This window comes from Microcaecilia unicolor, chromosome 4 (genome assembly GCF_901765095.1).
Source record: "Microcaecilia unicolor chromosome 4, aMicUni1.1, whole genome shotgun sequence".
NCBI classification, from domain to species: domain Eukaryota; kingdom Metazoa; phylum Chordata; class Amphibia; order Gymnophiona; family Siphonopidae; genus Microcaecilia; species Microcaecilia unicolor.
The window spans coordinates 7,055,620-7,068,433 of record NC_044034.1 but is presented as its reverse complement, the minus strand read 5'-3'; the positions used below and the strand labels follow the sequence as shown (position 1 = coordinate 7,068,433).

The following is a 12,814-nucleotide window of genomic DNA, read 5'->3' as shown; positions in this document are numbered from 1 at the left end:
GATGTTTCTAGTGCAAATATAAAGAAAAGAAATATACTTTTGTCTCAGGTAATTAAAAAGTTCTCCTTTCCAAATTTAAGCTGCCATCTTAAATGGACACACAACTTTAAAGGTTACTGGGACGTTTGTGTTCTGACCTTGGTTTACACTAAGTTTTATTTAATTAACTTGTTTTTTTAATTATTTATCACTAGCGACCAATTTATCCATCATGTGCTGGATTTTATTTCTTTGTCTAACTCTTTTGGATATTTTTAATGGCCATTTAGATAATGTATCTGAATATAATTCGACTATCCCGGTTGGTGTTCCATCCATAAACCATAAGTACATAAGTAATGCCACACTGGGAAAAGACCCATCGAGCCCAGCATCCTGTCCACGACAGCGGCCAATCCAGGCCAAGGGCACCTGGCAAGCTTCCCAAATGTACAAAGATTCTATACTTGTTATTCCTGGAATTGTGGATTTTTCCCAAGTCCATTTAGTAGTGATTTATGGACTTGCCCTTTAGGAAACCGTCTAGCCCCTTTTTAAACTCTGCTAAGCTAACTGCCGAATTCCAGTGTTTAATTATGCGTTGGGTGAAGAAAGAATTTCTCCGATTTGTTTTAAATTTACTACACTGTAGTTTCATCGCATGCCCCCTAGTCCTAGTATTTTTGGAAAGCGTGAACAGACGCTTCACATCCACCTGTTCCACTCCACTCATTATTTTATATACCTCTATCATGTCTCCCCTCAGCCGTCTCTTCTCCAAGCTGAAAAGCCCTAGCCTCCTTAGTCTTTCTTCATAGGGAAGTCGTCCCATCCCCGCTATCATTTTAGTCGCCCTTCGCTGCACCTTTTCCAATTCTACTATATCTTCCTTGCGATGCGGCGACCAGAATTGAATACATACATAGATCTATGTATTTTTACACTTGTGGAAGTTTGTTAGATTGTCTATCAGTTTGCTCTCGGAGAATGTCACATACTAAGGGGTCTTTTACAAAGGCACAGTAGCGGTTTTATTGTGTTCTAATGATTGGTGCATTCTAAACACTAGAGGCACCCATAGAAATATATGGGCGTGTTAGCGTGCCTTTGTAAGAGGACTCTTAAGTCCCTAACTCAGTGGCTCCCAAACCTGATCCTAGAGGCAACCCAGCCAGTCAAGTTTTCAGATGAAGTCTACGCACACTGTTAGTAATACATCAACACATTCTCATCTGTACTCTCATTTTAACATACTTAAACCTCAATCTACAGGTAAAATGCTATACCCGAAAGTTTTTCGCGCTATTGTTCTATAGTCCTATCAGTATCCGTTGTTCTTCCTTTGTTCCATTGTTTTGTTCCATTGTACTATTCTCTTAACGATACGTAGACTCTGTTTTAAACTCAATGCATAACAATGTAACCACAATCGAGTTGTAACAAATTGTACTTCCATTAATACAATGTATTGTAAGCCACACTGAGCCCGCAAATAGGTGGGAAAATGTGGGATACAAATGCAATAAAATAAAAAAATAAGTAAAATTTCCACCTTCAAGATTTCATGATCAATTTCAGATTTTTTTGATTTTTTTCAGCTATGAATACTCTCATACATGCATTTATTATTTCCATACTCGATTATTGCAACGTAGTATATTCTAATATTCCCCCTTCTCAGATAAAAAAGTTACAGACATTACAGAACTCTGTGATTCAGTTGTTGTGTGGGCTCGGTGTAGGGACTATGTCTCTCCATTGTTTCATAGGTTACATTGACTTCCTTTTACCTGTCGGATTAGGTTTAAGATTTTGTGTTTGACACATAGAGCATATTATAATAATTTGTCATCTTATCTTTCACAGATTGTAATTCCTTACACACCACTGTCCCAGGCTTTAAGGTCCCTAGATTCTCATAGACTAATACTGCCTGGCCCTAAGTGGGCCAGATTTGAATCCACATGGAATACTCTTTTCTGTTTTTTCGCTCCCTGCTTATGGAATGCCCTGCATCCATGCATTCAAAATGAGGAATCTTTTATCAGATTTAAATCTTCTGATTTACCTATTTTACAGTAGTTCATGTCTCTTGTCTCAGGTTTGAATGTCTCAACTGTTCATTTGGATTTTTTTTAACTTCTTAATTTGGTTGCTTGCTCGCTGTGCTGTGTGGAGTCTTTCCTGTTTGGTTTTTAGATTTGTACACCGCTTTGATCTGCTAGTCAGAAAAAGTAGTTTTAGAAATACATAATAAACATAAACATTGTAGACCGTAATCAAATACGGTTACTACTTATATATCGTCCTCCAGGGAATTGGAGTAAGGCTGAATCTCAGCTGCTGGAAATAATTTCTCTTCAGTGTACAGACTTTGCTAATTGCTTAGCAATCCTTAGGTATCAATAGGATTCAAGACTGGGCTTTAGTTAATAAGCTGAAATTAAACTGATAAAGCACAGGTTTCATGGTTTAAAAACTCAGATATTACTGTCCCTCAACAATTTTGCCAAGGGATCAAGTTTTACCTGTGGAGTTAGAATCAAGAATACTGAATGTTATACTTGACTCATCCATGACTTACAGTGCTCAAGTAAATCAATTATTGCGGAAGACTGTTTTTAGGCTGAGACACTTCCGATTATTAAGATCTTACTTTGACCAAGGAGCATTTGCTTTATTGGTTCAAATGTTAATTTTGCCACATTTAGATGATTGTAATGTACTTTACCTTGGTTTACTCTCTAAATTCTCTAATACAGACTATCTCAGAATGATCTTTAAACTGTTAGTTAACATATATGCACCAAATTGTGATTCTCCAGAATTCTTCTCCTCCCTTTTTAAAAATATATCGTCCTTTAAAGTAATGCCTATATGCTTCTCAGGAGATTTTAATCTTCCACTAGATGTTTGGATGGATAAACACTCCTCAGCAAAAAAAATTGAGACAAAATCTGCTCAGACTTTAAAATCCCTCTTGACACAATTCAACTTGGTTGATCCATGGAGAATTTTCCATCCCGACACCAAAGAGTTTACTTTCCATTCACTACCACATAATAGCTTTTCAAGAATAGATTATTTTCTCCTCTCAGCTACTCTCTTACCACAAGTCTTAAAATCTGATATACACGCTAGAGTCATATCAGATCATTCTCCCATCTCTCTTCACATAGCATTTTCAAATGCACAAACATCAAAATCACCAATTTGGAGACTTAACTCTCAGATTTTGAGAGACGAGTCTATCAAATCCCGGTTAGAATCTTTCATATCAGAATTCTTTAAATTTAATCCTCCGGGTACAGCTGCCCCAATCACCATCTGGGAGTCATTTAAAGCTACCCTGCGAGGAGAATTCATCTCAATATCAGCTCATATTAAAAAACAACAAAATACTCTTATTAAAAATATGGAAACTGAGCTAAAGGACTATGAACAAAAATATCTCCTAAATCCAGATCAGAATCTTCTAAACTCTATTTATAAATTAAAATATGCTTATAATAAATTGTGCACTAGTCTTGCTAGAGAAGAAATCTTTCAGACCAAATCCAGATTCTATCTTGAAAGTAATAAAAGCAGTAAACTTCTTGCCAATTACCTTAAGCGTAAACGTATCAAAATTCAAATACCATCAATTAAAAATAATAAAAATAAAGTAACAACTATTACCCCGGATATCCTACAGACATTCTCTGAATTCTATCAAAAACTATATCAATCTGAATTTACTGGAGATTCAAAAGAAATAGAAGCTTTCCTCTCTCCTTTATCTCATCCTAAATGGTCACAAGCTGATAGTAATTTATTATCTAATTCGATTGAATTGAAGGAACTACTGATCGCATTATCTGATCTCCCATCTGGAAAAGCCCCAGGACCAGATGGATACCCAGTTGAAATGTATAAGATTCTCAAAAACTCTCTATCGCCGAATCTGCTGAGTCTATTCAATAATTTATCTCCCAATGAAACTAGTTTCAATCATTTCTCTGAGGCTGTAATAACAGTAATACCCAAACCAAATAAGGATCCCCAACTAGTCCAAAATTATAGACCAATATCTCTTCTTAATTCGGATTATAAAATATTTGCCAAAATTCTCTCTAATAGATTAAAAAAAATAATTGGAAAAATAATATCTCCCTCGCAAGTTGGATTTATGCCAAACAGGCTCATCACAGATAACTCAAGACTATTCTTTCACATTTCCCAAATAGCGAAAACTTGTCCTGTCCCTGCCATGGCCATGTCTCTAGACGCAGAGAAGGCATTCGACAGGGTCGAATGGCAATTCTTATTTGCAGTGCTTAAATGGTTTGGAGCCCCTGATAACTACATCGATAAAGTCAGAGTACTATATACTAACCCATCTGCAAAAATTATAGCAAATAATACCCTGTCGGGATCCTTCACAATGGGTCGAGGAACCCGACAGGGTTGTCCACTTTCTCCGTTCCTGTTTAACTTAGTATTGGAACCTCTCTTAATTGCAATAAAAGAAAAACCTGACATTACCGGTATATCATACAAAATTATCAGCATATACTGATGATATTCTTATTTACATCACCAATCCATCCTCTTCCATACCGGCATTACTTTCACTCATTAATAACTTCTCAGCTGTCTCAGGTTACAAAATCAATCAATCCAAATCTGAAGTCCTTCCACTCAACATTCTCATGTCAAAAGACTTGATTGATCCCTTCAAACTATCCTGGTCTAATAAATCAATTAGATATCTTGGTATCGATCTCTACTCCTCAATACATGACACTATCAAATTTAACTGTAATAACATATTGACCTTTCTCAAAAACCTTCTTTTATCATGGCACCCCTTAAATATTTCTTGGTGGGGAAGAATTGAAACAATCAAAATGATGGTAATGCCTAAAATCAATTACATACTCAGCATGATACCTGTATTATTTCATTCATCATTTTACAAACAAATAGACACACTCCTAACATCTTTCTTATGGAAATCTAAACAATCCAGAATTTCATTAAAAAAACTCAAAGCCCCAAAAGAAAAATTTGGTATCCTTTTTCCAGACTTTATGCTTTATCATAAAGCCTTCATAGCTCAGCAGGGATGTCAATGGTTTTCTACTAACACTGATTATACTCCTACTTGGCTATCGATAGAACAAAATATAGTTCAACCTTTTCACCTTCCCCATCTTCTTACATCTACATTAAGTGCATCACAAAAAGAAAATATAATCATCACTAACACCAAAATATGCCTTTTACACCTAGACGGTATCCTTGAGCATCCACTTAATAAATCTCTACATTCCTCACTATGGTATAATCCAGATTTTCTTATAGATAACAAACCTTTTTATTGGAAAATATGGTCTGATTGTAACATTTGGTATCTCAAAGATATATATAACAGCAAAGAAAAATCCATTAATTCATTCTCAGATCTCCAAACTAAATATAATATTCCTTCTTCACAATATTACAGATGGCTACAAATATCACAATGTATAAAATCATTTAGTAAAAAAAAGAAAATTCCTTCTCCTTCAACTCCCACAATATTCCAACTTTGTGAGACTCTACTTCACACAGGACATGTAGCATCCGCATTATACAAACTATTCTTGTCTTCCATCTATAAAAAACACAACACGCTAATACAAACTTGGGAGAATGACATACATATATTAGTTCCTGAACACATTAAAGATAAACTATGGCTCTCTCTCATCAAACCATTACCATCTGCTAACATATTACAATCAATGTATTTCCTCTACCATAGATCTGTGTGGACACCGAGGAAATTACACTCTGCACGTCTAACCCCCACAAACCTATGCTGGCATTGTAATGGAACATGTGGAACATTACTGCACATGTTATTTGATTGCCCTCATATTCTAAAATTTTGGAAAGCAATATGGACCATCATTAGTAAAATATTTGATTCAGATATTCCACTAACTTCTTCATTAATAATTTTGAAATCCTGTTCTCCAGAATTCACGTTGTCTCCCAATAATTACAAATTGTTTGACATATTAGTTACTATAGCACAACGTATGATTCTAAATAATTGGAAAACCTCTTCAGTGTTAAATGAACATTTCTGGTGGCAATCTGTTCTAATGTACCACAAGCTAGAATTGGCTTCCGCCACATTCACAGGATCAATAATTAAAACAAATACTGTATGGTCTCCAATTGCTTCCTATCTTGATTCCATTACAAATGAAACTACATAAATGATAACTACCTATCTTAGATTACTATTATAACTATAATTATATAATTCCTTGGCACACTATAATCCATTATATATCTCCATAATGCATCTTTATTTCTTTTGGTTAATGTTATGTACTATTTACATTGTACTAAAATCAATAAAAAAAATCTTGAAAAAAAAAAGAATGATCTTTAAACTTAGCAAGTTCAATAATATATTTCCTTATATTGCAAAACTTCATTGGCTTCTGATCTATGAGTGAACCTTACTTAAAACATCTTGTCTGCTGTTTCAGATTTTGAATGGTTGTACTTCTGAATTATTGATAAATATTTGCTTCTGTTTCTCTGCCTAAACTTTCACTTCGTTTATAGAATCAGTTCACACTTCATAAGTACATAACATAAGTAGTGCCATACTGGGAAAGACCAAAGGTCCATCTAGCCCAGCATCCTGTCACCGACAGTGGCCAATCCAGGTCAAGGGCACCTGGCACGCTCCCTAAACGTAAAAACATTCCAGACAAGTTATACCTAAAAATGCGGAATTTTTCCAAGTCCATTTAATAGCGGTCTATGGACTTGTCCTTTAGGAATCTATCTAACCCCTTTTTAAACTCCGTCAAGCTAACTGCCCGTACCACGTTCTCCGGCAACGAATTCCAGAGTCTAATTACACGTTGGGTGAAGAAAAATTTTCTCCGATTCGTTTTAAATTTACCACACTGTAGCTTCAACTCATGCCCTCTAGTCCTAGTATTTTTGGATAGCGTGAACAGTCGCTTCACATCCACCCGATCCATTCCACTCATTATTTTATACACTTCTATCATATCTCCCCTCAGCCGTCTCTTCTCCAAGCTGAAAAGCCCTAGCCTTCTCAGCCTCTCTTCATAGGAAAGTCGTCCCATCCCCACTATCATTTTCGTCGCCCTTCGCTGTACCTTTTCCAATTCTACTATATCTTTTTTGAGATACGGAGACCAGTACTGAACACAATACTCCAGGTGCGGTCGCACCATGGAGCGATACAACGGCATTATAACATCCGCACACCTGGACTCCATACCCTTCCTAATAACACCCAACATTCTATTCGCTTTCCTAGCCGCAGCAGCACACTGAGCAGAAGGTTTCAGCGTATCATCGACGACGACACCCAGATCCCTTTCTTGATCCGTAACTCCTAACGCGGAACCTTGCAAGACGTAGCCATAATTCGGGTTCCTCTTACCCACATGCATCACTTTGCACTTGTCAACATTGAACTTCATCTGCCACTTGCACGCCCATTCTCCCAGTCTCGCAAGGTCCTCCTGTAATCGTTCACATTCCTCCTGCGACTTGACGACCCTGAATAATTTTGTGTCATCGGCGAATTTAATTACCTCACTAGTTATTCCCATCTCTAGGTCATTTATAAATACATTAAAAAGCAACGGACCCAGCACAGACCCCTGCGGGACCCCACTAACTACCCTCCTCCACTGAGAATACTGGCCACGCAATCCTACTCTCTGCTTCCTATCTTTCAACCAGTTCTTAATCCATAATAATACCCTACCTCCGATTCCATGACTCTGCAATTTCTTCAGGAGTCTTTCGTGCGGCACTTTGTCAAACGCCTTCTGAAAATCCAGATATACAATATCAACCGGCTCCCCATTGTCCACATGTTTGCTTACCCCCTCAAAAAAATGCATTAGATTGGTGAGGCAAGACTTCCCTTCACTAAATCCGTGCTGACTTTGTCTCATCAGTCCATGTTTTTGTATATGCTCTGCAATTTTATTCTTAATAATAGCCTCCACCATCTTGCCCGGCACCGACGTCAGACTCACCGGTCTATAATTTCCCGGATCTCCTCTGGAACCCTTCTTAAAAATCGGAGTAACATTGGCTACCCTCCAGTCTTCCGGTACTACACTCGATTTTAGGGACAGATTGCATATTTCTAACAGTAGCTCCGCAAGTTCATTTTTTAGTTCTATTAATACTCTGGGATGAATACCATCAGGTCCCGGTGATTTACTACTCTTCAGCTTGCTGAACTGACCCATTACATCCTCCAAGGTTACAGAGAATTTGTTTAGTTTCTCCGACTCCCCCGCTTCAAATATTCTTTCCGGCACCGGTGTCCCCCCCCAAATCCTCCTCGGTGAAGACCGAAGCAAAGAATTCATTTAATTTCTCCGCTACGGCTTTGTCCTCCTTGATCGCCCCTTTAACACCATTTTCGTCCAGCGGCCCAACCGACTCTTTGGCCGGTTTCCTGCTTTTAATGTATCTAAAAACATTTTTACTATGTATTTTTGCTTCCAACGCTAATTTCTTCTCAAAGTCCTTTTTTGCCCTCCTTATCTCCGCTTTGCATTTGGCTTGGCATTCCTTATGATCTATCCTGTTACTTTCAGTTGGTTCTCTTCTCCACTTTCTGAAGGATTGTTTTTTGGCTCTAATGATTTCCTTTATCTTACTGTTTAGCCACGCCGGCTGACGTTTAGTCTTTTTTCCCTTTTTTCTAATACGTGGAATATATTTGTCCTGAACCTCCAGGATGGTGTTTTTAAACAGCATCCACGCCTGATGCAAGTTTTTTACTCTGCGAGCTGCTCCTTTCAGTCTTTTTTTCACCATTTTTCTCATTTTGTCGTAATCACCTTTTCTATAGTTAAACGCTAGCGTACTTGATTTCCTAGTTTCACTTCCTTCAATGCCAATATCAAAACCGATCATATTATGATCACTGTTATCAAGCGGCCCTTGTATCGTTACCCCCTGCACTAGATCATGAGCACCACTAAGGACTAAGTCTAGTATTTTTCCTTCTCTTGTCGGCTCCTGAACTAGCTGTTCCATGAAGCTGTCCTTGATTTCATCAAGAAATCTTATGTCCCTTGCGTGTACAGATGTTACATTAACCCAGTCTATATGCGGGTAATTGAAATCCCCCATTATTATTGTGTTGCCCAGTTTGTTTGCGTCCCTGATTTCCTTTAACATTTCCGCATCCGTCTGTTCGTCCTGGCCAGGCGGACGGTAGTACACTCCTATCACTATCCTTTTCCCCTTTGCACATGGAATTTCAATCCACAGTGATTCCAAGGAGTGTTTTGTTTCCTGCAGAATTTTCAATCTATTTGATTCAAGGCTCTCGTTAATATACAATGCTACCCCTCCACCAATCCGATTCACCCTATCACTACGATATAATTTGTACCCCGGTATGACAGTGTCCCACTGGTTATCCTCCTTCCACCAGGTCTCAGAGATGCCCTCCTCCTTTCCAAAATGTGCGTTGCTCTAAAGTTCTAACACTATTTTTTTCATTAATGGGCATAAGTATCCCTTTGGAATTCATTTCCTCTCTGTATTAGAATGGAACAAAATTTCTTATTGTTTAGGAAAATGGTTAAAACTTTTGTTGTTTGATCGATCTTGAGATGTAATCATGTTAGGAGCACTAGTGAAGACTGCTTTTATTCTGTTAATTCATATTGTAAATTTGTGACAGTCTGTTATTTTTTGTATTATTGTACACCGCATTGAATCCTATCAGGGAAATGAGCTGTATTGACATTGACATAACGTGCAAAGTTCTAGTTGTAGAAATTCTAAAGCATAACTCAAGTATGTTTTTACTGCTAATAAAATGGCTTTTGAGTCTTACTGACAGCTAATTTCCCTAATGGTATTAACCCTAGAAATCATCCTTCCATATACTGCTGATGCCTGTGAGACTACCGTTAGGAGTCACCAGAATCATTTTGGGTTCTGGCACTGACCCAGTTGGCAACAAAGGGGGATCACTGCCACCTGAGGCCCACTGTACCACCAATACTGGTAGATCCCTGGGCTTAGTGGAGGGGCTTGACTTGAGGGATCAGTGTTCTTGAGGGGTGGGGTTTTGAGTTGGGGGCTTAACCGGGGCAGTTGAGAGGCTTATATTTGAGAATGGGGTTGTAAAATTTGAGTTTTGGGGTTCCTGACTAGATGGGGGTTGGATTTGTTAATTGAGGGGAAGTGTGGGAAGGGTTGCAACCTTAGGTGGGGAATAGGGAGGCCAGGGCAGCGCTCCGCTCCATTAGTTTTTAAGCAACCGTGCTACTGGACTTCTGTTTCGCAGCTGCAGTTACGGCCTCTCTTGAGGTGATTGTAAGTTTGGCTGCACCTTCAGCAGTTGTGACGGCCAGTTTGCGATACAGACCTGTGGCATTACCAGTCACACCTGGTCACTCCTCCACTGCCCACGTTACGCCAATCTCCTACCCGCTCCTGCATTAGGTTTTCGTACTGTGATGGCTGTCTTTTTGCCACAGAAGACAGTAGTGTGGGTCCATGTTACTGCCTGCATTAGTAAAAGGGCCCCATAATTTCACTAACTGAAACCTTATAATAAGTGTCTTATCACTTAGTTTGTTGTTTTAAAGTGTGCTGTAGCATTTTATATTATTTTCAATTCTAACATGATAGTAATTTATGTTTAAGAAACCCTCCAGCAATGCTGCGACCTTTCACAGCTGTGGTTCAGGGAATTTTTCTTGGAGCTGACTATGGGCAGAAGAATTCAGTTCCCTATTGAGATGTCGATGCCGTGGATTCTGACTGACCACATCTTAGAAACCAAAGAAGCATCAATGATGGAGTAAGGCCCATATCTGTTATTTTCTTCAGTTCTTTTACTGAGTAGCAGCATGTTAATAAGTGTAATGTTCAGGGCATAGCAGATACTTTCGTGGTTATTGAGTTCATGTCGTAACTGCTTTGTGTTTTGTTCTTTCCTTTTGGTGTAGTAACTTTAAGCTATTTGTAGGCCACTTGGGCTGCTTATATGAAATGAGATGGTGGTCTCAGTCCAGTAGGCCAAAGCAAAAGCGATCACATTACAGCTCGTTAGATTGCTATCAATATTTGAATTCCGCACACCCTGTCACTGACTTATCTCACTGCACCTCACGCCTGGAATAGACTTCCCGAGCCTCTACGTCTAGCCCCCGTCTTTGGCCATTTTTAAATCCAGGCTAAAAGCCCACCTCTTTAACACTGCTTTTGACTCCTAACCACTACTCACTTGCCCTGTACCCTTTTATCCCCACCTCTTTAATTCCCTTACCTCTTAGTTGTTCTGTCTGTTTGTCCATCCTATTTAGATTGTGAGCTCTTTGAGCAGGGACTGTCTTTTCATGTATGGTGTACAGCGCTGCGTATGCCTTGTAGCGCTATAGAAGTGATAAGTAGTAGTAGAAATCTAGGAGAGTACGCATAACATGTTGTAATGAAGGTAATTGTTGCAATCTTTACTTTGGAGAGATGAAAACTTGTCATCCTAGGGTTCCTAACCATGGAACAGTTTTGCTATAAGCTCTGAAATGGCACCGGGTTGATCCATGTATCCATGTGTAATTTAAGGAAGGGGTTTAAAATAGAGTAAAGCTATAAGTTTTGTTAAAATTTTCTTATGTTATACACAGTCTTTCTTAAATCAAGTGTTTAAAAAAAATTAATACCTACGGTATCGATAATCTAATACATCAGTAAAATTCAGCTAACAAAGTCATGATTCAGTACATAGGGGAGGAGGATTGTTTGTAAATTATTGTAAAACTCACTAAATCTCACTTCCTTTTCTCACTAAGGAAAACCAAAATTAATGATGATAAAACCAAAAATATAACATTTAAACTCATTGAATTTTGGGGTTTAACTATGGTCACTCAATACCTTTTTAGAAGTCAGAGTTGTACCCACCACTTTGTATAGGTTACTCCAGTGCTGTGTTGGAGGCCCATTGCAGTCATACCATTACTCTTGCTGGAGTAACTGCTATTTCATGTAGGTTAGTCCTTGACTACCCCCATTGCCTTTGATGCTTCTAGGTCATGTTTCTGCTACCCTTCACTTTTTCAAGTACGGATACTCTCCTTGTCCCATAATTTGTTGGAGTCCTTTAACATTTTAGCTCCCACACCTGTTAATTCCACAAAGTCACTTTTGTCATTGGAGTGCTACAACTAGGTTACTCGTTCAGAGCCAAGAGCTTACACTTTACCACAACATTTACAACTGATCTCCAAGATGTCTGCTGTTGAGAAACCCAGTCTGGATCTACCTTCCAGCCTCAAACTTGACCATAGGTACTCTGTGGCACAAGAGATGGTCAGCTACAAACACATGCAACTCTGGACTTGTTCAAGATCTGGCAAGTCAACAACCTGACTGTTGTCCATGTTGATTGTGGTCACTGCTAAACCAATTGCCATTGGGCTGTGACCAGTGCACATTTGATGAATGGCGCTGGTGCTTCAGAGGTGATCTACAGTACCCTTGTGGGGTCAGCCAGACAATGGAAACACACTGTCAGTACTTGTCTTCTCATATGCCTGCCTGGTAAACTTGAGGGTTTGCACACCACAGTTGGACTCCGTTGTCGATTGGCTTAGTTGGGAAATAAGCACATGCTAAGAAGTTTGTAACACTTCATTTCTTTTCATTATAGTGTCATGTTTCAGATTTATTAAGGGTTTCATATACCACCTATGATTAAATACTATCTATGCAGTTTACAACGAGACAGATAAAAAGTGAGAAACAGTGAGAGAGA

General features: G+C 38.6%; 1 protein-coding gene across 1 annotated transcript in view; it reads left to right on the top strand.

The window, feature by feature from the left end:
• Positions 1 to 12,814, top strand: part of LOC115468266 (cytoplasmic FMR1-interacting protein 1) — a 129,621-nt gene that overhangs the window by 69,395 nt on the left and 47,412 nt on the right. The window contains exon 17 of the mRNA XM_030199840.1: positions 10,702 to 10,858. Coding sequence (XP_030055700.1) covers positions 10,702 to 10,858 — 157 coding nt within the window. The remainder of the gene's footprint in view (positions 1 to 10,701; positions 10,859 to 12,814) is intronic.